This window comes from Ceratotherium simum, chromosome 7 (assembly GCF_057802395.1).
Source record: "Ceratotherium simum simum isolate JZ-2026a chromosome 7, ASM5780239v1, whole genome shotgun sequence".
NCBI classification, from domain to species: Eukaryota; Metazoa; Chordata; class Mammalia; order Perissodactyla; family Rhinocerotidae; genus Ceratotherium; species Ceratotherium simum.
The window spans coordinates 54,702,333-54,729,671 of record NC_141906.1 but is presented as its reverse complement, the minus strand read 5'-3'; the positions used below and the strand labels follow the sequence as shown (position 1 = coordinate 54,729,671).

Sequence of the window (27,339 nt, the reverse complement as noted above, 5' to 3'; positions counted from 1 at the left end):
TATGAATAGATACAATCCTCATAAACACAAGCTCTTTGGGGTCCTTAGTAATTTTTAGGATTGTAAAAGAGGCTCTGAAACCAAAACATTTAAGAACCACTAATATACACTAATATGTTTATCTCATATATGGTAGGGATACTGACTGAAGTGCTATACTTCTGAAAAAAAATTTAGGTCTGTCTTCAAAGCTGACAGCCAGTTGTCCTTTGCCTTATGGAATGGCAGCCAAGAAGTAAAAGGCCTCTTAAGTTGTTAGTGTGGAGCAGGAGAGAGAACTCAATTCAGCTCCAGTACTTGTGCTCTCTTCAGAGAGATCGTGGGAAGCTACCAAGGCAGAAGCAAGAGGCCTAACAAATGATAAATTATACAATCCCCCCCATTTATGTTAAGGAGGTAAAGAAATAGAGACATATTATTTCTAAACATAAGTAGGAGAGGGAAAAACTTTAAAGTGTGGTTTAACAAGAGATTAAAATTTAAAAAGGTAAACATTTTGGCGTCACTCCCACCTGGACCATATACAATTCACCGTCCCCCCCACCTGTTATCTCCAGCAATCTACACCATTCCACTGAGCCTAAATTTCCACATTTACAAAAATGGATAACATGTCTCCTGGGGTTTTAAGGATTAAATAAAGCAATAAATAAACCTAACAAAGCATCTAACATTCATCTACAGTCATACGCCATGTAACACTTCAGTCAATGATGGACTGCATATACGATGGTGGTCCCATAAGATTAATACCATATAGCTTAGGTACATAGTAGGCTGTCCACTCTAGGTTTGTGTAAGTACACTCTATGATGTTCACATGACGACGAAATCACCTAACGACACATTCCTCAGATGTATCTCTGGCATTAAATGACACATGACTGTATCTGTTCAACATAATACTTGTTATGACACCAATTATTATCATTAGGAGGGCAAAAAGGATAAGGAACTAAACCCTGCTCTCTGATCTAGGTACATATGAGAACTCAGCAAGTGGTTAAGATATTAATTACATTACTATTTACTTATATTTTATGCAATACTTTCACTGAATGCAAAAAACATTCTTATACATTACTAACACTGACTAGCTGAATAAAGCCAAATAAGATAAACTCTCAAATAAAAACTGTTATAGTTCTTATGCTGAATGGCAGCCCACGTAATTTTTAAAAATAATAATAAAGCTTAATAGACCAATTTGTCCAAAAAGCATAAGCTAAGGAGTCAGACAGACCAATGTTCTAATTTCACTTTGCAGTTGAAAGGATTAGAGCTCACGTGCTTTAAAGTATCTAGCACCATCTATCAGTTTGCAGGGGATGCCGTAATAAAGTACCAGACTGGGTGGCTTAAACAACAGAAATTTATTTTCTCACAGTTCTGGTGGCTAGAAGTCCAAGATCAAGATGTTGGAAGATCTGGTTTCTTATGAAGCTTCTCATCTTGGCTTGCTGATGGCCTTCTTCCTCTGGTATCTTCACATGGTCCTCTCTCTGGGCATCTGTGTCCTAATCTCTTCTTATAAGGACACCAGTCATATTGGATTCACATGATCTCATTTTACCTAAGTTACCTCTTGAAAGGCCTTATCTAGAAATACAGTCACATTTTGAGGTATTGAGGATTAGGACTTCACACATGAATTTTGGGGGGGACACAATTGAGCCCATAACACATCTTAATTGTTTAAAGAAACTAGAACTATGCTGGATAGATGGTGGATCCTCAATATATAGTAGCTATTATTAAGCAAAAAGAAAATTTTCTAAAATGATTTAATTCCCTCCTTACCCTCCTTCCACAATGACAGAAAGACACTTTCACTAACGTGAGATCTTGCACCAAGATGTATGGATTTGGACTTACATAAATGCATCAGCACATTAGAATGGAAATAAAGGCAAGAGAAGAGATGGAAGCATAAACAAATTTTCACTCTTTCCAGTGTATTCTCTATTTAAAGAGATCTAAAGGAGTTATAGGATAAGAAGAAAAATGGAGAGTTTTCAATATTAGACCTCCTTTCCACTTGGCCTCAGAAGTCCACCACAGACCCCGATCTAGGAAAGGTTAAATATGATTGGGCCCAAAAAGGAGATATTTACCATTGCCTGTATTCTACCAACACCTATGCAACAAAGCAATTACACTATTTTTTTGAAAATCCCAACATAGATCTACCTAATTTTATTTAAGAATTTCTGATACAGATATTTAATTCAAATTATATCTATAATATCCAAAGCAACTAAAAAGATACTGTCATCTAAAGGCATTCTCATAAATCACATTACTATTAAAAAACACTTCTTAGTAATTTGTTGCATGAATTCAATTTTTTATTTAATAGCTAGCATTTGAGTGCTTACAATGTGACAGGTACTCTGCATATGTACATTATCTCATTTAATCCTTATAACCCAATCAAGGCATATGGAAACTAGTTTTTAAGTCACGATAAAAAAACTTTTTAATGATGTAGTCTTTTTAAAGAACTTTATTAAGACGTTTCTCACAAATTAGGGAAAAGCTTATTTGCCAGTAAAAGAAAAATCCTTATTTTACAACATAAGTGAAAAAACACCAAAGAGAATTTGGCACCATAACTTTCATAAACTCCAGAGTTCCTGGTTTCCAGTTCTTTTAAACTACACTCTTACGTAGTACTCAAAGCTTTCAGAAAGAATACCAAGTCCAGCCACTCCTGAAATGACACATAATAGCACTGAGACTACTCTTTTAATTTCTTCTATGTTTACACACATACACTAATATAGCTCATCAAACACAAATCTTCCCTTTCATTAAACAGAGATTAAGATTAAATATGATATACAATACTTTTTTAAACAAGATTACTAGTACCAAAGCAGAGTAGAACACAAATGTTACTAATTAAAGAATCAATAAATCTTTTTTTACTTCAGATGACAACCAATGTTCAATAATATTTTAAAGACTTTTACATATAGGCTAAGATATAGCCTATTTTTCTCTTATGAAAGAAATGTACGAACAGTACCCTTAATTATACCCCTGCAAATAGGACACTTTCTCAGAGCAGGGGCACATTCCTGGCATACTACCAGATGACCACAAGGAATGAACACAATAGAAACTTCTTTGTCCATACACACTTTACAAGTTCTTTCTTCCTGGAGCCTCCTCAATTGTTCTTCCAGCGACAGACCTAGTAACAACAACAAAAAAAACTTTAGTGCAATTCAGTTTCTACCTTATCTCCCATTAAAAAAAGAAGAAGAAGAAGATTTCATGTTGGTCTTAAGTCTTAATTTTGTTTTACCTGAAACATCTTCTGTTGGAACATACTTCATATTTTTTTCCACTGAGGAAAGAAAAACATATGAAAAGCATCATCTATCAAATACAGGAGTGCTTCACCTATTACCTATTTTTTTTCACCTATCATCTATTGAACAACATAGATTCTAGCTATATATTATCAGGAATTATTTAGCCATACTATTTGGGTAATAAAAGAGTTCACTTTTTTAGAACAAGTTAAACATATAGACTATATAGTTTGCTAATTGGATTTGTTTGTCAAACACAAAGATAAACATAATCCCAAGGATTTCTAAACTAATTTTACCAACAAACTCACCAAATAAGTTCTCATATAATGTAGCGTCAATTTCTTTTAGACAGTTTTTGAAGATGTTGGCAGCAGCATTTCCTTTAACTAAAATGGTATCAATAAGTTCTCTTGCTTGTAAAGGTATCTGCGTTTTTTGTTTAATAATATCATGTTCCTGCTTATTAATTACATTGGCCTTTAAAAGATTATCCAGGATAGGAAGCACACATGTCAACTGTTGAAAGAGAGCCATTCTATTCCTCCGAATTAATGACAAATCATCTTCATTTTTAAAAAAAAAAAAGAAAGAAAGAAAAAATCCATTAGATTTTACACTGCTCCAATTATACTCATATAGTCACTAACCCTACAAACAATTTAGGCACTAAACAAACAGGAGATCAAAAAAGAACAAAATTACTTGTTTGCACTTTAATGTCTGTCATTTGGAAAACTTCCAGAAGATTTAGCTAAGGCATATTATACAGTACACATAGGGTTTCTCTTTTTGTCACTTTCTAAAGTCTATATATTTATGTATCTTAATACCCTGCTTTATTCTATTGAAAGTAAACAGAGAATTTTAGAAGATAGTAAAATTTTCCCACCTCTATACTTTCCCCCGTAGAATTAATAATACTGCCTTCTATTTGCATGCCTTCTAGTTGCATTCTATCAGTTTACTTTTATAAGCATTCTCATATAAATTGTCTCACTTGATACAAAGATCCTGTCAATTAAACAAGGCTTCTCATTTTCAGGTAGGGAGAAAAAGACTCAGAAAAGAATGAGTGACCTGTCCAAGGTCACAGAAAGAAATCAGTTGCAGAACCAGGTCTCCTAGATAAGCATTCTTTTCAACTCCATGCTTAAGACGCAGTACTGCAGTGCTGAAAAGTTTGAGCTGTAAGGTCAGGACAGATCTCGCTCCATGCCAGCCTAGCCACTTACCACCAGCTATGTGCCCTAACCTCCATACACCTCAGTTTCCTCATCTGTAAAATAAGATAATAGAACTTTCCTCAAAGAGTTGTAAGGATTGTATGAGATACATGTAAAGTATGTAGCACAATATCTGGCACACAGTTAGCTACCAATATTATTTTACAAACGTCTAGGTTTATACCAATTTAAAAAAAACAAACTGCATATGAATCACGCCTAATATTTTTATGAGAGCAAATGTTTTCTCCTTTAACCTCAAATCACATAAAATCCATATTAACTTCCTATATTTACGGAATATGGGCATGAATTCCTGAGGTATTCTTCAAAAAGTTCCTTCTTTTGGTGTCCTAATCACCATAATATTTAATTGCCTTTTCAGGCTTAAAAAAAAAAAAAAAAAACACATCTCTACATTTACATGTTTAATGAGAAATAAGTTTTAAAAAGAGACGTCTATTTTCCTTCCCCATTTTACAGATGAGAAAGCTGAGGTATGGTTAAATAAACTGCCAAGCTGATAACTGTCAGAGCCAGGATTTAAACACAAATCTGTCTCAATCTAGAAGTCAGACTTGAAACAATTTGCTATGTGGCCCCACAATAAGGTTCTCTTAAACTATTCCTATCATTGCAAGTTTAAATAGAAAAAGTGTCTTCCAACTCAAATACCCCAATTTAGACTATATATGCAACCTTCACCTCTGCTGGCTCTTTAACCATGTCTTTTGCACACTAGTCTCCACAGCTAGTCTATAAGCTTCTTCAGAGCAAGCACCATGACTAGTACAGTATTTGACATAGGTGCTCATGCTCAATTAATATTTGTTGAAGGAATGATAACTCAAAAGACTTGTTTTGGGAGTCTGAGGCTTAACATAATCTGGATGAATACCAAAATCAGTTCCCTACTATCTTTGGGTTGGGCAGGGGTTTCTCATTAAGCTCTACGATTTCATCATCACTTCTATCTTTTGTATAAGAATCACTAAGCAAGGATTAGAAAGTCAAACACCATATTAAGAATATGATTTGAAGGAACTTAAAAAAAAAAAAGTAGAAACAAGACTTGTATCCAACTTTAAAATCTTGCTTTTTCAAAACAATTTGAATTTGTTATATATGAGGAAGAAATGCAACATAGCTCAAGAAAAGAGTTATACTAAAATCCTCTGATTAGTATAAATCAGGGATCTTATTGGAAAATAAACATATAGAAAAAAGCTGTAGTCAATGGTTCTCAACTTGGGCAGTACACCGCCCACAGTGGAGACGGGAATGTGTGGTTTGGAAATGACTGGTGGCTGCTCTCAGCAGTTAGCGGACAGACAAGGATGTTAACTGTCCTGCAACATGTGAGACAGTCCTATGAGCCCCACTGAGAAATAATGCAGACGACTAACACTCCCAAATACCTGATGCTGTCTCTTCAGTTTGTCTTTCCTTCTCCTCTTCCCTTTTTTCATCTTCAGCATTAAGAAGTGCTGACACAATGTCATTAACTGTTTTGTAATGCTCTCCAGTTGTTAGGATTTTACTCTGAACTGTCTGTTTTACCAGGCTTCTACTGAAGCCCATTTCCAAGGCAGCTTTAACCACAGGTGTATTCATCATGACTGCATCTTCCGAAGAACTTTCTCCAGGTCCAAAATGAACAACTATTTGAAAAGATATGTACCAATGTTAAATTCTACAAACACAAAATATGGAGAAAAATAAAGACTATGACACAATCTTTAATCTCATGCTGCTTATATCCTAGTAAGGGAGATGAGCTACATGCACCAATTACCTCCAACAACCTCCAATCAACTCCAACAAAAGTTTGACCTTTTGATAAGGATCAAATGAGAGTGTAATAATATGCTGTACTTTTTTGAAACACCACTTCCAAGGCTACATCCTAGACCTACTTAATGAGAGACTCTCTAGGGATGCAGCTTGGGAATCTGTATCTTTTAAAAATTCCCCAAATAACTCCAATGTACAGTCATTTTTGAAAACCAATACGCCACACAAATTTAGAAGTGAGAAATTATCTCACTTCAGCCAGGAAAGTTGGGGAAATCAACAAAGACTTTCTGGAAAAGATGGCATTAGCGTTTGGACTTGAAGGATGGACAAGAGCAGACTCTAGGAGAGGTGGACAGATGACGCAGAGAGAATAACAAAGACGGGAAGAACAGTAAAATGGATACCTAGTTCATGCAAAATATTTCTAAAAATGTGGTTAAAGAAGTAATGTGATTTCAGATAGCAACACATGCTCTGAAGAAAATAAAGCAGTGTAAGGTGATTAAAACAAACTAGGAGGCAGGAGGACAATTTAGATAGGGGGATCAGGGAGGCATTTTCTGATAACAGGGTCAATGCTGGCCAATATGGCACCTCTGTGAAAGATATAAAAAGACATCCTGGGCCGGCCCCGTGGCTTAGCGGTTAAGTGCACGCATTCCGCTGCTGGCGGCCCAGGTTCGGATCCCGGGCGCGCACCGACCCACCGCTTCTCTGGCCACTCTGAGGCCGAGTCCCACATGCAGCAACTAGAAGGATGTGCAACTATGACATACAACTATCTACTGGGGCTTTGGGGGAAAAAATAAATAAATAAAATTATTAAAAAAAAAAAAGACTCAGTTGAGCCACAGTTTTAAAAAAAAAGACATCCTTCTTTAAGACACTTTACTGCCATCTGCTGGAAAACTGTTATAATAAACATATAAATATACAATGGCTACGATGTATCCTGTGCTCCCTTGCTCAAACATATGTGGAAATGCTATCTGAAGAGATAACACCAGAACAAACCCTTGAATGATAAGGAGTGAGCTATGGGAATATCTGAAAGAAGTCTTCCAGGCAAAGAGAACAGCAAGTGTAAAAGTCTTAAGTCAAGAGAAAAGTCTGATATATTTAAGAAACAGAAAGAAGGTGGTGGAAAGTCAGAGAGGAGGGTGATGCCCAGATCATGTAGAGCACCTTGTGAGGAGTTTATATTTTATTCTAAGTTTCCTAGAATATTCTAGGAGGATTTTAAGCAGAAGACTGAAAAACCTGATTTGTTTTTTCAAAAGATGATTCTGGCAGCTCTGTAATCAACTTTTATGAGGTAAAATGGAATCAGAGACCAGCTAGAATATTATGACAGAAGACGACGACAGTCTGGATTAGGTTGATAGTGGTGGAGATGGGGAGAAGTAATAGGATTTGGGACATATTATGAGGGCAGAGATGAAAGGACTTCTAACAGATTAAATATACAAAGTAAAGAAAGGAATCAGGGATGATGCCTAACCTGAGTCAACTTTTTGACCTTAGCAAGTGGGTGCCATTAACTGAGATGGTGAAGACCAGAGACGGAGCAAATTAGAGGGATGAAGGACAGGGAGAAAATGTTTGCTTTGGTCATATCAACTCTGAAACACCCCTTATAGCCAACTAGAGATTTAAACGGGTAGTTGGACATGCTAGCCTAGAGCTCAGGAAACGGAGAAATAAATTCGGGCTGAGTGTTGAGAGGTACTCCCTCATTTAGAAGTTTGAAAAAGGAGTAGCCACCAAAGGATATTATTCATGATCAACCAGGGAAATAGGGGAAACCAAGAATGTGATATCTGGGAAGCCAAGCGAAGATGTCTTAAGAAGGATGCAGAATAGTGATGTCAGCAAGATTGCTAAATAAGATATCCCCTACTTGTATCCCCATTCAACAACATTTGGAAGCCATCCACGGACAAAAGTGCCTTTTTGGGAGCTTTGGGATCCAGGTAGAAGATTACAAAACCCCAGTGCAGTCCAAGACCAAGGAGAGACATTTTGAGAAGACAGACCCGTACCCACATGGCTGACTCACCAATCATGGTCCTGGCTACAGACCCGAAACAGTTCCATACCTCTCAGGACTTGGGTACAGCCCCATTTGGCTTGGTCCTGTCACCAGCACCATATACCAAGGGAATGGGAAGGAGCCATGCCTACCCATGCTTTCGGTAACAGGCATACAGACCTCAGCCCAGCTGTGGACACTGAAGTTGCCTGTAAACCAGATCCAGCCAGGGTCTGGGAGCTGCCGGAGGTAAATCCGCCACAATTGTCAGACTGCAGATTCTGAAAGGGCCTCATAACTGAGTTCCAACCATCCCAGCTGTAGTCCACAAACAGTACTGCTGGCACAGGAACTCAGCAAGAGACACTCCCAGCTGTGTACCCTAGGCTCCTGAAAGGGCCCTATACTTGGTTCCAGTCCTTCTCAGCCACAGTCCACGAGCGGTGCTGCTGGCACATGGAACCAGTGGGAGACACTCATGTCTGCACCTCAGGCGATCCTGAAACAGCTCCAGCCTCTCCACCCACAGTCAGGGAGCAGTCTAGGCACCAAAGAGATGGGCAGGAGACATGCCTCCAGAGCCAGGTCTGCAGACCTCAATCTTGGCTGTAGCACCTGAAATAGCCCTGGGGCTCAGTTCTAGCCCCTCTCAGCCAGTCTAGAACCAGTCCTGCCCACCAAGGGACCCATCGGTGACCAGACAGGAGCCTTCCCAGGAACCCAGCAGGAGCCATACCCATCTGCACATCTGGTAATGGGCCCGCTGTCTGAGGACTAAACTGTGGACCTTGACGCAGACCCTTGTCCCAACAACATCCTACTAAACAATGTACTGGAGGCAGTCCCATCCACCAAGGGATGAAACAGAATCCACACCAGCCCAAGCCCCTCGTAACAAGCCCACCAACCATGGATCCCATCACAGACCCAGCAACAGCCTTGTAACCAGCTCCAACTAAGCACATCTGTGATTCCAGAGGTAATCCCACCAGCCAAGGGAAATGACAGAAGGTCTTTACCTGCCAAAACGAGTCTGCAAAGACTGTAGGAGGCATTTGCTCCTTCAAATACACAGACACCAAAGCAAGGCTACACATACCATGCAAATCAGGCAAATATGACAACACCAAAGGAAACTAATGAAGATTCAGTAACCGACCCCAAAGAAATGGAGACCTATGATTTGCCTGACAACAAATTCAATATAATCATCTTAAAGTAACTCAATGAAATTCAAAAGAACAAAGACAGACAACTAAATGAAATAAAGATTACAATGTAGGAACAAAATCAGAAGTTTAATAAAGAAATAGAAACCATAAAAAAGAACCAAACAGAAATTTTGGAGCTGAAGAATACAATGACAGAACTGAAAAATTCAATCAAGAGCTTGATCACGCAGAAGAAAGACTCAGAGAACTCAACGGGAGATCAGCTAGTTATAGGAACAAAAAGAAAAGAGAATGAAAAAGAATGAAGAAAGCCTACATGAATTGTGGGACACCAACAAGTAAATGAACATTCACATCATGGGAGTCCCAGAAGAAGAGAAAGAAGGAGGAGGAGAAAGCTTATTTAAAGAAATAATAGCTGAATGCTTCCCAAATCTTGGGAGAGATATGGATACCCAAAAACAGTAAGTTCAAAAAACCCCAAGCAAGATCAACCCAAAGATTACACCAGGACACATTATAGCCAAAATGTTAAAAGTCAAAGACAAAGAGAGAATTTTAAAAGCAGCAAGACAAAAATGACTCATCACACACAAGGTAACCCCCTAAGGCTATCAGCAGATTTCTCCGCAGAAACCTTGCAGGCCAAGAGAGAATGACGTGACACACCAAAGTGCTACAAGAAAAAAACCACCAACCAAGAATACTAGCAAAACTGTCCTTGAGAAATACAGGAGGGATAAAGACATTCCAGACAAACAAAAGTCGAGGGAGTTCATCAACACTAAACCTGCCTTATAAGAAATGCTAAAGGGATTTCTTCAAGTTGAAATAAAGGGACGCTAAGTAACAACATGAAAACACATAAAAGTATAAAATTTACTAGTAAAGGTAAATACATAGCAAACTCAGAATACTCTATATTGTAACTGTATCTTGAGTATAAAAGTTAAAAACAATAATATTAACTATCACTACAATAATTTGTTAACGGATGCATAATACAAAAAAATGTAAAGTATGACATCAATAGCATAAAATGTGGGGTGAGGAGAAGTAAAAGTGTAGAGTTTTGTATATGATTGAAGGTAAGTTATCAGCTTAAAATGGAAAACTATATCTATAAGATGTTTTATGTAAGCCTTATGGTAAATACAAAGAAAAAAGCTATAATAGATACATAAAATATAAAAAGAATGGAATTAAAGCATACTACTACAGAAAATAAAACAGGAAGACAGTGAGAGAGAAAGAAATGAATAAAGGTACTAAAAAACAGTTTGAAAACAATTAAAATCGTAATAAGAAGTCTTTACATATCAATAAATAATTTAAATGTAAATGGACTAAATTTCTCCAATCAAAAGACACAGAATGGCTGAAGTGATTAAAACAAAAACAGGATTCAACAATATGGTGCCTACAAGAGACTCACTTTAGCTTTAAGGACACAGGCTGAATGTGAAGGGATGAAAAAAGATATTCCATGCAAATAGTAACCAAAAGAGATGAAGCATGGCTACACTTGCATCAAATAAAATAGACTTTCAAAGAAAATCAGCGACACGAGACAAAGAAGGTCACTATATAGTGACAAAGGGGTCAATTAATCAAGAGGCTATGACAATTATAAACATATATGCACCAAACATTGGAACACCTAAATATTTAAAGCAAATACTAACAGAAATAAAGGGAGAAATAGAGAGCAATACAATAATAGTAAGGGACTTCAATACCCCACATTCATCATTAGATAGATCATTCACACAGAAAACTAATAAGAAAACAGCAGACCTGAATAACTCTATCCACCAAACAGACCTAACAGACATACACAGAACATTCCAAAAGCACCAGAATACACATTCTTTTCAAACTCACATGGCACATTCTTCAGGATAGATCATATGTTAGGCCACAAAGCAAGCCTTAACAAATTTAAAAATACTGAAATCATATCAAGTAATCTTTTCCAAGCACAATGGCATGAAACTAGAAATCAGTAACAGGAAGAAAACTGAAAAATTAACAAATACAGGGAAATTGAATAACACACTCCTGAACAACCAATGGATCAAAGGGGAAATCAGAAAATAACTTGAGACAAACAAAAGTAAAAACACAACATACCAAAACTTAGGGGATGCAAGAAAAGGAGTTCTAAGAGGGAAATTTATAGCAATAAATACCTAAATTAAGAAAAATGAAAGATCTCAAATAAACAACCTAAATTTATACCTCAAAAATAGAGAAAGAAAACAAACTAAGACCAAAGTTAGCAGGAAGGAAGGAAATAATAAAGATAAGAGCAAATAAATGATATAGAGATTATAAAGACAATAGAAAAAAAAATGAAACTAAGACTTGGTTTTTAGAAATGATAAACAAAATCAACAAACCTCTACCCAGACAAACCAAGAAAAAAGAGAGAGAGGACTCAAACAAAATAATAAATGAAAGAGGAGACCTTACAAATGACACCAAAAATACAAAGAGACTACCTTGAACAATTACACACTAACAAATTGGATAATCTAGATAAAATGAATAAATTCCTAGAAACATACTACTCACCAAGACTGAATCATGAAAAAATAGAAAATCTGAACAAATAATAATTAAGATGATTGAAGCAGTAATCAAAAACCTTCAAACAAAGAAAAGCTCACAACCAGATGGTTTACTGCTGAATTCTACGAAAGATTTAAAAAAGAATTAATGCCAATGCTTCTCAAACTCTTCCAAATAACTGAAGAGGAGGACACAATCTCAAACTCATTTTATGAGGCTAGCATTACCCTGATACTAAAGCCAGATAAGGCTACTACATGAAGAGAAAACTACAGGCCAATATCTTTGATGAATATAGATGCAAAAATTCTCAACAAAGTCCTAGCAAACTGAACTCAACAGCACATTAAAAGGATCATACATACAACCAAGTGGGATTTACCTCTGGGATGCAAGGATGGTTCAACATACGAAAATCGATAAACCATATTAATGGAATGAAGGATAAAAATCATATGACCCTCTCAATAGACGCAGAAAAAGTGTTTGAGAAAACTCAACATCCTTTCATGATAAAAGCTCTCAACAAATTGGGTATAGAAGGAACATACTCAACATAATAAAAGCCATATATGACAAACTCACAGCTAACACCATAATCAATAGTGAAAACCTGAGAGTTTTTTCTATAAAATCAAGAATAAGACAAGGGTGCCCACTCTCACAACTTTTATTCAAAATAGTACTGACAGCCTAGCCAGAGCAATTAAATAAGAAAAGAAATAAAAAGCATCCAAATAGAAAAGGAACAAATAAAATTGTCTCTGTTTGCAGATGCCATGATCTTATATATAGAAAATCCTAAAAATTCCACCAAAAAACTGTTAGAATAAACGAACTCACTAAAGCTACAGGATAAAAAAAAAAATCAACATACAAAAATCGGTTACTTCTATACACTAACAATGAAATATGTGAAAAAGAAATAAAGAAAACAATCCCATTTACAATACAAAACAATAAAATATAACTCTATCTCAATTTAAAAAAAATACTTAAGAAGACATTTAACCAAGGAGGAGAAAGATCTGGACATTGAAACTATAAGACATTGGTGAAAGAAACTGAAGACACAAATCAATGGAGAGAGATCCCATGTTCATGGTTTGGAAGAATTAATATTGTTAAAACATCCATATTACCCAAAGCCATCTATAGATTCAATGCAATCTCTATCAAAATTCCAATGACACTTTTTCACAGAAAAAGAAGAAACAATTCTAAAATCCATATGTAACCACAAAAGACCCCAAACAGCCAAAGCAATCATCAGAAAAAAGAACCAACCGGGAGGCATCAGACTTCCTGGTTTCAAACTATTTTACAAAGCTATAGTAATCAAAACAGTATGGTAATTGGCATAAAAACAGACATAGACCAGGGCTGGCCCGGTGGCGCAGTGGTCAAGTTTGCATGCTCCACTTTGGCAGCCCTGAGTTTGCAGGTTCAGATCCTGGCGCAGACCCACGCACCACTCATCAAACCATGTTGAGGCGGCATCCCATATACAAAATAGAGGAAGACGGGCACAGATGTTAGCTCAGGGATAATCTTCCTCAGCGAAAAGAGGAAGATTGGCAGCAGATGTCAGCTCAGGGCTAATTTTCCTCACCAAAAAAATAAAAAAAAAATGGGCAGAAGATCTGAAGAGACATTTGTCCAAAGAATACAAATGGCCAATAGGTACATGAAAAGATGCACAACATCACTAATAATCAGGGAAATGCAAATCAAAACCACAATAAGATATCATCTCACACCTGTTAGAATAGCTATGATCATAAAGACAAGAGATAAGTGCTGGCAATGCTATGGAGTAAAGTGAACCCTTGTACACTGCTGGGGGGGATACAAATTGGTGCAGCCATTACGGAAAATGGTATGAAGGTTCCTCAAAAAGTTAAAAATAGAACTACCATATGATCTAGCAATCTCACTTCTGTGTATAGATCCGAAGGAAATGACATCATTGTCTCAAAGAGATATCTGCACCTCCGTGTTCACTGCAGCATTATTTACAATAGCCAATACATGGAAACAACCTCTAAATATCCATCAACAGATGAGTGGATAAAGAAAATGTGATAATATACATATACAGTAGAATATTATTGACCCATAAAAAAGAAGGAAATCTTGCCATTTGTAACAACACAGATGGACCTTATAAGATGAATAAGTTATAAGATAAATAATTTCTGGGGATCTAATATACAGTGTGGTGACTACAGTTACCAATATTGAAATATATACTTGTAAGTTACTAAGAGAATAAATCTTAAATGTTACCATAAAAAAAAACTAATTATGTGAGGTGACAGATGTGTTAACTAACCTTAATGTGGTAATCAGTTAGCAATATATGTGTATCAAATCATGCCATCCTACACTTCAAACTTACACAATATTATACGTCAATTATATCTTAATAAAGCTGAGGGGAAGAAACAGAATGAAGCACTCAACCGTTTCAAATGCTGATAATAGGTCAAGTAGTTGATCTGCTAAGATGGTGGTTCTTGGTGACCCTGACGAGAACAGCTTTTAGTAGAATAAGTTAAAGAAAGCATGGAAGATGAAGAAGAGAGTAAGCACAGATAAAGCTATCTAGGCATTCTGTTGTAAAGAGAAGCAGAGAAATGAGACAATAGCTAGATGGGGAAAGGAAAGGTTTTCTTAGGATTGGCGTACATTATGTTTGCATGCTGAAATAACTGATTTGGAGAGATTGAAAAATCTATGATGTGAGAAAGAAAGCATAGATCACTGCCAAAGCAAAGTTCTTAAACTGGCAGTAGTGGATGAGATTCAGAGGACAGAGGACAAGTGGAGAAGCTGGCCTTAGATAAGGGCAAGGACAGTGTATCCTTATAAAAGAACAGAAAGGAGAGTATATGAATACATTATATAGACCGGTGGTTTTGCTGGTGAGAAGATGAAGTAGTTCCCTCTTCACTGTTTTTTTTGTGTGTGTGTGAGAGGAAGATCAGCCCTGAGCTAACATCCATGCTAATCCTCTTCTTTTTGCTGAGGAAGACGGGCTCTGAGCTAACATGTATTGCCAATTCTCCTCCTTTTTTTTTTTCCCCAAAGCCCCAGTAGATAGTTGTACGTCATAATTGCACATCCTTCTAGTTGCTGTATGTGGGATGCGGCCTCAGCATGGCCGGAGAAGCGGTGCGTTGGTGCGCACCCAGGATCCGAACCCAGGCCGCCAGTATCAGAACACGCACACCCAACCGCTAAGTCACCGGGCCAGCCCCCTCTTCACTGTTTTTATTTTCTCAGCGAAGCAAGGTTATGAGCTGAGAATAAGTAGGAAAGAGAGTCTTAAAAACTTATGAAGAGAGAAATGTGAAACAGTCATTTGGAAGTTTAGCAAAGTGATTTTATTAGGGAACTGCAGTAGGATTGCAGGGCAGCTCACTAGAAAGCTGCAGTTATAAATTTAAAGTAAGAACAATGAGTACTACTGTCTATCATTTCCAGCTCCATTACCCAGGAGACAGTAATCCTGTACCCAAGTAACTCTTTGTCTTTTCCAAGTAAATACTAACAAATCCTCAACAATCCTCCTGAGTCATAGTTTCTAGGACTCTTATACATCTTGGTCATCTTCTTCTGGTCCTGCTACAAATCTGCCAATATCCCTCTTTGAAGTAGCGTGCCAAGAACAGAACACCTCTTTCTAGAGCAGTGCAGAAAACAGTGGACTATTATCTTCACTATTTTGGACACCATAACATATGTACATTACATACATTAACTAAATGCCAGATGTGGCTAAAATTAAGTTTTAACCAGAAAATATATTCCCTGTCTTACACTAAAATACTGTATGCTTGACAAATAGCTAACATCTAGTCCAATTCTTAAATCATAAGTGACTTGGGCCTTTTCAAACATGCTAGCTTACAGCAAACTTTTCCTGTTCGGAGGGCTTTTTATTTGCACCTCTCATTCTTTGAGCTATCTGCTATGGTTGTTTTTCTTTTGCAGGTGTCTTGTCTCTCCAGTTGGAAAATCAGCACTTTAAGAACAAAGACCAGCATACTTCCTTGAATCCTCTAAAAATGTCATCAGTCTTGGTAGACATAATATTTATTAGTTAACTCCCTGGCACTTTTTCCTATGACCTCAGAAATCCTTTATTTACATACTTTCATTCTTAACATTCTTATAAAAATTCCTATTCCATATTTGAAGTATTTTCATACATACTTGGTGGATCAGCATTTTCATCTCCAGGAGTGTCTGAAGTTGACAACAGCTATAAAATGGAACAAAAATTAATAGGTAAACTCAGAAATCTCAAACAATTGAACAGAGCAACAATTAGATAAGTTTACATTAAGTAATGTACATACTCTTTGGAAAACTGGGTAATTTACATACTTCATTTTGCTTTGTTTTACCTTAATCATCATAAAAATTTCCTTAAACTTCACCTACTTCCAAATTATAATTCAAGTATTTCTCTAGTTTCAGGAAAGTAGGAAAAAGTATTAATGGTTTCTTTTTCCATTTAGAAAGTCATATTTCAGGGCCGGCCCTGTGGCTTGGTGGTTAAGTGCGCGCGCTGCGATGCTGGCGGCCCGGGTTCGGATCCCGGGTGCGCATTGAGGCACCACTTCTCCGTTCATCCTGGGGCCGAGTCCCACATGCAGCAACTAGAAGGATGTGCAGCTACGACACACAACTATCCACTGGGGCTTTGGGGGGAAAAAATAAAAATAAATAAAATCTTAAAAAAAAAAAAAAAAAGAAAGTCATATTTCAGTTGGATCACTCTCAGAGGTTCCAAACTCCTAACAAGTTATTTTTTGTTTGTTTTTCTGAAAAAGATGGAGGAGATCTTAAAGATCCTCCTCCAATCCCACCACCAATTTGTACAATGGCAAGTTGAGTGATTTTTCGAAAAACTAAAAACAATCTTTTTTGTTTAGCCCTGAACAAGGTAGTTACAAAAATTAAAATTAAAGGTGTCATTAATATGGATACAAAACATGTAACTATAATTAATAAGAAAACAGATGTAAATATCACTTATATTTTTTGTAATTATTATTTAGAATTCAATGTTGCCAATTATAAAAACTTATTTACCTGTTCAAGAAGATGAGGATACCTCGCTTGAATCTCATCAACAAACTCCTGCCCTTTCATGCGTATCAAGAACTCACATCTAAAACATAAGAGGAAAATTATTTTTAAAAATTGTTTTATACCAGAAATATAACCTGACCATTCTAGAAAAGTGGCTTTCAACCTCTTTGATTGTACCCCATAGTATAAACATTTTACATCATAAGCTACCACACACACATACCTAACACAAACAAAATTCTCATAAAACACTACAAACTCTTAAGTATGTGTTGATGCATTCTGATATTTTCTATTTAATTGCATTAACATAATAACAACAATAAAAGGGTCTGGACCTCAAAGGAGCACAAGCTAAGGCTTGACAAATGCTGTTCTAGACAATATACTTTGGGGGCTTAATACAGTTTCAGAAACTATAATTCGGTATTTAAAATGTGATCTTTTACAATATAATAACTGCTAATCTTTCTCCAGTGTCCACTCTTCCATTACATTTGAAGCATCAACACTCCCTTCAAAAACACTGAATCATTTTCATCTATACATAATGTGACAGTGTTTCCCAAATACTTGTTTTCAAACTACTAGAATGTCTCAAAGGTGTTCCAGGAAGTTCACATAACGTGTTTCCATTTCATTCCTTTTGTTTTTCAACAAATGGTGCTACACGACTTGATATCCATATGCAAAAAACAATGAACCCTGATCTGTGCCCATGCTATATACAAAAATAAACTACAAATGAATCATATACCTAAATGTAAAACCTAAAACAATAAGACTTCTACAAGAAAACACAGGAGAAAATCTTTTTTTGTCCTTAGGTTAGGGAAAGATTTCTTAGCTAAGAAACCAACAGCATAATCCATAAAAGATAAAATTGATAAACTGATGTCATCAAAATTAAAAACTTCTGTTCATCAAAAGACACTGTTAAGAAAATGAAAAGACAAGCCACAGACTGCAAGTTTTCAAAACACATCTAATAAAGGACTTGTATCTAGAATACATTAAGAACTTTCAAAACTTAGTAATTTAAAAAAAACAACTTTAAAGTGGGCAAAAGATTTGAACAGACCTTCACCAAAAAAGATATATAGAGGGCAAAGAAGCAAATAAGAAGTTTACCATCGTTAATCATTAAGGAAATGCTAATTAAAATCACAGTGAAATACCACTACACATCTATTACAATGGCTAAAATCAAAAGGACTGACAACACCAAGTGTAGTTAAAATGTGGAATATCTGGGGGCCAGCCCCAGGGCGTAGTGGTTAAGTTCGGCACACTCTGCTTCAGCAGCCCAGGTTCAGTTCCCAGGCATGGACCTACACCACTCTTCAGCCACATTGTGGCGGCAACCCACATACAAAGTAGAGGAAGACTGGCACAGATGTTAGCTCAGGGCTAATCTTTCTTAAGCAAAAAAAGAAAATGTGTAACATCTGGAGGTCTCATACATTGCCAGTGGGAATTTAAAATGGTGCAGCTGGGGCCAGCTCAGTGGCGCAGCAGTTAAGTTCATGCATTCTGCTTCAGGGGTCTGGGGTTCACTGCTTTAGATCCTGGGCGCGGACCTACTCACCACTCATCAGGCCATGCTGAGGCCACGTCCCACAAAGAAGAGCTACAACTCTACAACTATGATACACAACTAAGTACTGGGGCTTTGGGGAGAAAAATGAAAAAGAAGAAAATTGGCAACAGATATTAACGCTGGGCCAATCTTCCTCAAAAAAATAAATAAAATAAAATGGTACAGCCATTTCAGAAAACAATTTAGCAGTTTCTTATACAGTTAAATCAAAACTTGCCATACAACCCACAAGTCCCACTCCTAAGTATTTTTTCAAGCAAAATGAAAACATATGTTCACAAATGTTTATTAATGTTTAGAGTGATTTTATTCATTATCGCTCCAAACTGGAAAGAACCCAAATGTCCCTCAACTAGTGAATGGGTAGAATCAGTAGAGATCATACAGGCATGCTCAGGACTCAAGGTTATCACCCAGATAACGGAGCTACTTGTCATTGTGTTCTTCATCTTTATATAATTTTAAATTATTTTTATTCCGGGATTGATTAATTTATATTCATAATGATTAAAGACAGGAAGTATAACAAACCCTGGCTGCTCCATACTTCCCTTTTCTCCAGTGAATTCTATGAGGACACAGATTTTTGTCTGTCTTATTCACTGTTACATCCCCAATATCTACTATTTAGTATCCAGTAGGCACCCAAATATTTGATAAATAAACTGTGTTAAAATAAAGTGATAACAATTATCCATTTTGACTTTTCATTTACTGAGATTTAAGATTATCCACAATTGAAATTTGTTGTTTTCAGAAGTGATTACAAAAAGCACCCCTAAGCCTTTTGTGTTATTTAACCATTTAAAACAAAACACAAATTACAGAAACAAACCAAGATTTTGTTTTGTTTGGTTTGGTTTTATAAAGGACAAAATGCAGCAATTCAAACACTGAAATTGGAAAGCTGTTTTGGTCTCTTTAATACTATATTAGTTAAATTTCAAATTATATGTACACAATCCCATAGAGCCAGGCATAATTAGGTCATTTAAAATTCTGACAATAAAACATGCTTTTTCCTACATAAATGATTAAAAACAAACAAAATATATATTACTTTCCAGAGTTAGAAAGTCAAAATTTATCTTGATATATTATGAATATTAAAGATATAATTTTAAAATACAACTTTTAACAATGTACTAATCCATAAAAAAATATTTCTCACTTCATATTTCTTTTGTATCTTATATTATACAAAAATGACAAAAGGATTTTTTAATTTCCTGAAGGGGTTCAAGAGATTCCTCATGATTGTGAAAGGTACTCACAGGTCAAACATTATCTACATTATACAATTCCACTTATACGAGGTGCCTAGAGTAGTCAAATTCATAGAGACAGAAAGGTGAATGGTGGTTGCCACGGGCTGGAGGGAGGGAGGGAGGAATGGAGAGTTAGCGTAATAAGTGCAAGTTTTAGTTTGGAAAGATGATAAAGTTTGTAAATGCACAGTGGTAATGATTGAGGAACAATGTGAATGTACTTCATGCCAAAGAACTGCACACTTAAAAATGCTTAAAATAGTGAATTTTATGTTAGGTATATTTTACTACAATTAAAAAAACAAGAACAACATTATCTAGTCCAATCTCCTGATTTTACAGATGAGGAAAGAGGTTCAAGGGATCACATGGCTTGTCCAAGTTGACATAGCTACTCAAAAACAAAAACAGAATAAATTTCTAATTCTATTTCCACTAACAACATTGCCTCTAAATTCTTTCTAAGCCATGGTAAAAAATAAGAGATACTGCTAGAGACAGAGTGACTAAAAGCACATAAGTGACATATCACAAGATAAAACTGTATAGAAAAAATAATTTACAATTATAATAAGACTTAACCAGCTTTTATTATATGCATTTTTATATTTGTCTTATTCCTAGATCCATTTTATGGCTCCCTTCTTGTTTTCCTGTTCCCTTCTTACTGTTTTCTAACTTATGTTCCTTTTGTTCTATTTTACATATCTTCATAATCCTTAAGTCTTCTTTAAAGTAAAATGGGAAATACGTAAATGAAATGTTTGGCCATAATTGTAAATGCATCATCAAGAATAAGTTAAATTACATCCCGAGTACATGGCTTGCAAAAGAAGAAAACACAGAACATTCTACAACATTTTTCATCAAAATAATTAACGTTAAAACTTCGTATTTTAAAAGGCAAATTCCCCAATAGTAAAAGAAACTGTTATATTAAAATGTAAATTTAATCATGAAAGCATGCCTACTTCTTTTAAGCACAGAGCTTTGTGTAGAAATACCTTTCAAAACAATTACCTCGGAAACCACTTGGCATGTTCTACCCATGGGTCATCTCCAGATTCCCAACACCTTAAGCCACCATCACAACAAAAGCATTTGACATCATCGTTGCGACCTAAGGAAAACAAAAAACTAAAACTGAATACACACATATTCTAACATGTAAATCAAAATGAACTAGATAAAATGTATAGCTATATATTACATTGTTTCTTACCCACATAATAGAATCCAGCACTTGCAAGCTGCTCAGGCTGAACTGGTACACTAGATGGCCAGTACATAAATGTTCTCAGTCGAGCTGCATGTGTCTGCATGCTCAAATTTGAAATGCTAAACCTCAGCGTTTCCAGAGAATTTTCCAAAAATGGACAATTGGGGAAATGCCTCCGGTGTTCTGACATAGCATCATCCTTCGGTTCCCAGTTACTTAGAGTCCCACCACAGGCAAAGCAGGCTACCCTATCTCCTGGTCCTATATAATAAAAGCCAGCTTTTGCCAATTCTGATGGTGACAAAAAGGTTAACGGCCACATATGGTAAGTAAGAAATCTAGCTTCTTCAGTACTCATTGCATAACTGTAGGGGTTAGTCCTCAACGGGGAGAAGTCTTCGACTGCTCTAGAATTAACAAGGTTTGGTGAAAGGTTAGAATAAGAACCACTGAATGACCCACTATGTTCCAAAGTGGGAGATAATGAATGTGTAAAACTGTTTCTCATTGGAGAAGTATTCTTAGAGGTGGATTCCAGACTAGTAACAGAAATCAGATTCTGAATAAAGCTACAGCTAGGATATAGCTGTTTATGCTTTTCAATAGGATTGTCTCCTTGTTTCCAGTTATCCAGCATCAGGCCACAACAGAAGCATTTGACCTTGTCATTCACACCAGTGTAATAAAAACCAGCACGAGCAAGACTCCTTTCTGACACAGGAACACCGGTGGGGAAAGTTGAATATGTAGACATTCTGTAGAGTTCACATGAAAAGTCATATTTCATTTTCTGTTTGTTGCCGACTGTCCAACTTGATAAGACCGTGCTATCTTCCATTATACTCTTAATTTTTTGATACGAGGGACCTGGGACAAGTCTTTGGGAGGTAGTTTTGTGCATGAGTGATTTTACTTTTGAACGGCTAAAAACCTTCACATGAAATTTCTCATCTCTTCACACTAGATTTTTACCATAAAGAAGAATCAAATAAGCTCCTACTTATGTAAAACTCACTAAACCTTCTTTACTGGACTTACACCTGAGTTTACACTCAGGTAGGATGAATCTCTCCCCTCAATTACCAAGATACTATTTAGTACTCTTTGGGATTATATTAACTCTTTTAGGTAACTTAAGTGTTATGTGCTTATTATTTGGTGCAATACTAACCTAATGGCCTGAATTAAGTTGCTATACTTCTAAAAATAAGTTAAAACTCCTTGATTTTTCAAGTGGGTTTATATTCCCAAAATTCTAAACAACTGTAGAATACCTAAGTTATACCTTTAATTTGCTTCTGATTACAGCCTACAAAGCCTAGATGTCAAGCCAATTACTAATTATGCTACAAGAGGAAAAATCTATATTCAAGTTTCTTTCCCTACAAGTACTTTAATATGATATATAAAAAAAACCTTGTTTTATTCTAGTAAACAAGAACTAAAGTCTTTGTATGATCACATTATCGAAAGGCTAATTTCACATAGCTTATCATCATAGTATTTACTTAAGTGGGTTATATTAGCTTCAGCTAACAACTTTTGGGGACGTCAACACCCACAAGCTTTATTGAACTTATGCTCGTTATAGTGTGTATGATATCAAATGAAATTAATTTTGCTTAAAGCCCACAAACTGCTAAATCTTCCATCTTTGTTAAATATTGTCTATATTTGTTTCCATTTCCTGCAGCATCATTATGTTGTCTTTCTTCCTAACTGCATATCACTTTATTACACTTGATCAACTGAAGTTTCTCCATAAACTTAACTAGTTAACCATAAAATTGCCACAGCTGAAACTTTTTACACTCCATTTAAAAATTAAATCATCTGTCTTTCACTTAAGGTCATGCATCTATTATACACTCATTTTGTAATTAAAGATAAATCAATTTATCAAGATACAGCTTGTCCTTTTTAGTGTTAATACAAATGCCTAACAAAATATTGCACTACCAAGAGAATTACCGCTTCTGCAAAATGTACCAGTAATTATCCCTAGTAGCATTCTTTCTGAAAACCCTATTCATACACAAAATTACACTCCACAGAATTCAAACTATATCCCTTTATAAAGTTTCTGGGTCTCCATAACGGGATTTATTACTGCAGGGGGAAAAAAGAGGGGGAAAAAGTAGACTCTTCAGAGCTGTAAATCTGAAAAGAAAAAACAAAAGCTATTTTAGAAAACTATCTTCATGTTAAATAGAACTTATACACTCTTCAATTTATTCAGTGAAGTCTTAAAAATGATTTACACTTTAGATAATACCACATCTTAATTCCAGCAATTTGTCTCCAAAACTTTCTAAATGGAAAAGCTCTTAATTCAAATAAATGCAATATAACCCCCTTAGCACTAACTATACATTTTTTTTTAAACGTACAACTTTGAAGACAGATGGACATTTCCAAAGAGGAAAGTATTTTGTCCTTGGTCTCCTCCCCTTTTCTGGTGACAACTTTTAACGGTTTAAAGATGATATCTCTGGCAGTTTGCTAATAGCAAAAGGGGACAGCGGTGAAAAAGAGAGACTACATCCCATCAGCAACAGTACAGCAATAATTAGACAGTGATGTTATTTTTGAATGTCACATCTTTCCAGGACTAGGCAAACTGACCAGTAAGCGTAAAATGCATCAGGAACTCATTAATATAAACCCTTAAACTCTACAACTCCCAAGCCACAACCACAGAAAGCAACTCGAAAACAAAACATAGCACAATGGGAAAAACACTGGCCTTGGGAACGTGACCACTGCATAAATGCTTTCGTTCCACCAGGACTTGATATCATATCTTTAAATTTGTATACACAAACACCGTACTGTGGATTCCGCCATCTTCATGCAAACTGTAGCTGGGTGGGGGGGATAGATTGCAAGGGAAAAGAAGAGAAACTGTGGGATTTACCCACTGATTTCCCGGAGTTATTTCTCACAATACACAACAGACTCCTGAAGTGGCGGAGCACAGCTGGAACTCTGAAACGTGAGATCTGGCCGCCGCAGACCTGTCTTCGTTTCAACATATTAAAGGAACACCGAGGGTTAAATTAAATTCCTGCAAAACCTCTATGAGAAAACATCTTGGTCAAAGTCCAAGGGCCGAAAAGTGGGCGGCGGCCAGGGCGGGCGTGCAAACAGGTCAATTTTTAAACATTATCTCCGACTTCGAGTCTTGGAGCTGAAACTTCCGAATTAAAAAGCCTCGGGGAGAATAGACAGAGCTAGTGGAGAGAGCTCACCGCGACCCGCGCCCCCCGGCCCCAGGGGCCCAGGGCCTGCCCTCCCTGGCCCAGCCGCAGCTTCGGGGAAGCGGGTCCCCGCGCGGCCCGGGCCCGGAAGGAACTGCACTCACCGCAGTGCCGGCGCAGCAAACACGGAAACAGCGCGGCTGCCCGGCGACCTCCACAGACCCAGAGCAACGGCGCCGACAGAAGACAGGCCCGCCGGCTCCGGTCCGGCGCTCCCGAAGCCCCCCGCCCAAGCAGGGCCCACGCAGACGCACGGTGACGTCAGCGCGCCTGGCCCGGCCCCGCGTCACCGCCGCTCGAGGGCGCCGGGGAGTCTGCGGTCCGAGAGCGGGAGCGAGCGCGCGTCCGCCTGCGGGAAGTTGGTCAGCCCGCGGGGCGAGGCGCGAGCGTCTGCATCATCTCGGTGTTTCGATTTTTAATCTTGCAGTTTGAGTAACGTTTCCTTCTCTCTCAGTCCCTGACATTCTCCTGACGGGGACGTGGCAAACGGGGAGCTGTGGAGTTTGAATCTTGGGAAACCCTGCGGAAACGCCCCAGCCCCGGCGGTTTTGCGCCTCTTCCTCCGCGTCACCTCAGAGTTATGATCCAGCATCTGGCAAAATTCCTCCGGGGTGACACCTCCGCTCGTCTTAGATGAGTGCACTTGAAGATGAAGTCAACCTGGTGGCATTTTTGCTTCAATTAAGTAAACAATTGCAACCGTTTTAAACAGTTGTAACCGTTTTGCCTCAGAGCGCAGCTGCATAGCATCAACATTACACAGCCGGCAGTGGAAATGAAAAGCAAAGTGGTTGGAAAGTAGAACAGCGTCAGAAGATTAATTTTGAAGGCTTGATTTTATCATCTCTTGAGGATTATATATCTATTTTATAATCAACCAGTGTATCTTTTATTTATAAACATTGTTTTTAAACTTTCGGTTTTCTGTTCTGGAGACATATGCACTAACGAAAAAGTGTCTTGTTGCAAAAGTCATCGCTAGCAACATGAACGGTGTTTTAGGCCAGGCTTCACTCCCGGGTTTTTCTGAATGTGACTAAAATGGAATGTGTACATTCATATATATGTGTGTGTATACATAAATCGTGCGTGAACCACAGAGGAGCCCACTTCGCAATGAAATTTTTAAATAGTTCACTGATAGAAAAATTCTAAGTAAAAAATCTTGGTGTTACTAGTTGTGGGCGTTTTGTGTCCCTCCTCTTTAGTAGTGCCGAAATGCAGAGGCGTGCAGTGTGTGTTTGTTGTATTGCAGGGAAGGAATTTTTTAATTTACGTGTGTGAAGACACTCTTTGTCAATGAAATCAGATGCTTTCTTCTCTCAGGGGAACTCCAGGGGACAAACATTTCAAAAACTTCCAAATAACAAGCCACTTAATTAGGCAGCCAGGGGAATTCCAAGACCCTGAACCATTTCCCATTTCCTGTCCCTGTCATTTCTGCCTGCCAGTCAGTCACAGAACAGGAGATCTTCTGTTCCAATGATAATAATAAAAAGAAAGTATTTGTAGCAGTTTGTGATACAGAGAAAAGAAATGCCATGGCTCCCAATGACTAAAAACTTCCAAATATGCACATGAATTTTGATAGTTCAGTATTTAGTCCAAGTCACTCTTTCTCGGAAAGTTACAGAACCTTCCTTATATATGTGGGAAAATACATATAGCAAGAATTGTTCATTCCGAGTTCAAGATTATTTCTCTTTTTCAGTTCTTGTCCTGACCAAAAAGTAAGATAATGAATATACTTCAGTATTGGGGAAAATTCGAATTTCAAAAACCCAAAGGCCTTAGACATTTTCCCAAAAAAGTATGTAATAACATTCAAGTATAATATTACTTTATAACTTTTAATCTTGTATAACCTTGTAGTTTGGCGTTAAATTTATTCAATTAATTTTTTTCATATTTCAAGTGTAGAGTTAGGTTGCCATCCTAATATTTTTCACATTTTTGTAGAAAAAATATTTATAGGATCCAAGACAATTTTGAGGAACATAAATAAGATGGAGGGGACTTGTCCACCAGATAACGAGTTATTTAATAAAGGCATGGTAATTAAGACAGTATTGTATTAACACAAGGATAGACAAATAAACAAAGGAACAAGTTAAAGAACCCAGAAAAAAGACATATATATATGAATTTGATATATGACATTGATATTATGTATTAGAGAGAAAAGGATTAACTAGTCAATAAGTAATGTCAAATAACTGATTATTCTAATAAAAAATAAAATTAGATCATGACCTAAACTATTAAAAAAATTCCTGGTGAATAAAAACCCTAAAAGTGAACAGCTATCATTATCATCTGAGGATTTAAACGTATCTTGTGAGTTGTAATCCATTACAGTTATTGTCATTATCGGTGCCCAAAGTTGTTTAATCTCAGGCCAATGGGAGCTTATTCATATTGGCTCCTGAGTCCTTTCAACATGGCCCTAGTAGTCTTTGATTGCTTTTCGGGCTGGTTTTGTACATTTCTTACCCCATACCTGTAGTAAGCTATTTATTCCAAGTGCCCTGTTTCCTTTCATGGGAAATAGTATTTGAAGACCATAATCTGAATGTTTGTGGTGCTAATTATTAGAGTTGTATTGTTTTTATAACTTATTCCATGGACAGAGTTGGGTAATATGGTCTTGTTTTGTTGTAGTTTTTTTTTCCCCTAATAAAATGCATCATGAACTCTTTCAACTCAAATTCAGGAATTCAAGGTTTTATTTAACCTCATTGATCGTACATCTGTGACTTTCT

General features: G+C 36.9%; 1 protein-coding gene across 1 annotated transcript; it reads right to left on the bottom strand.

Moving 5' to 3' along the window:
• Positions 1–2,488: 2,488 nt before the first annotated feature.
• On the bottom strand, positions 2,489–25,073 carry BIRC2 (baculoviral IAP repeat containing 2). The gene is made up of 9 exons (XM_014785211.2): positions 24,682–25,073; positions 21,321–23,477; positions 21,119–21,218; positions 17,231–17,309; positions 16,346–16,394; positions 5,968–6,210; positions 3,635–3,889; positions 3,314–3,355; positions 2,489–3,199 (listed from the first exon to the last, which is right to left on the bottom strand). The coding sequence occupies exons 2-9, from the start codon at positions 22,216–22,218 to the stop codon at positions 3,006–3,008; spliced, it is 1,860 nt and encodes a 619-aa protein (XP_014640697.1). The 5' UTR covers positions 22,219–23,477; positions 24,682–25,073; the 3' UTR covers positions 2,489–3,005.
• Between the last annotated feature and the right edge of the window lie 2,266 nt (positions 25,074–27,339).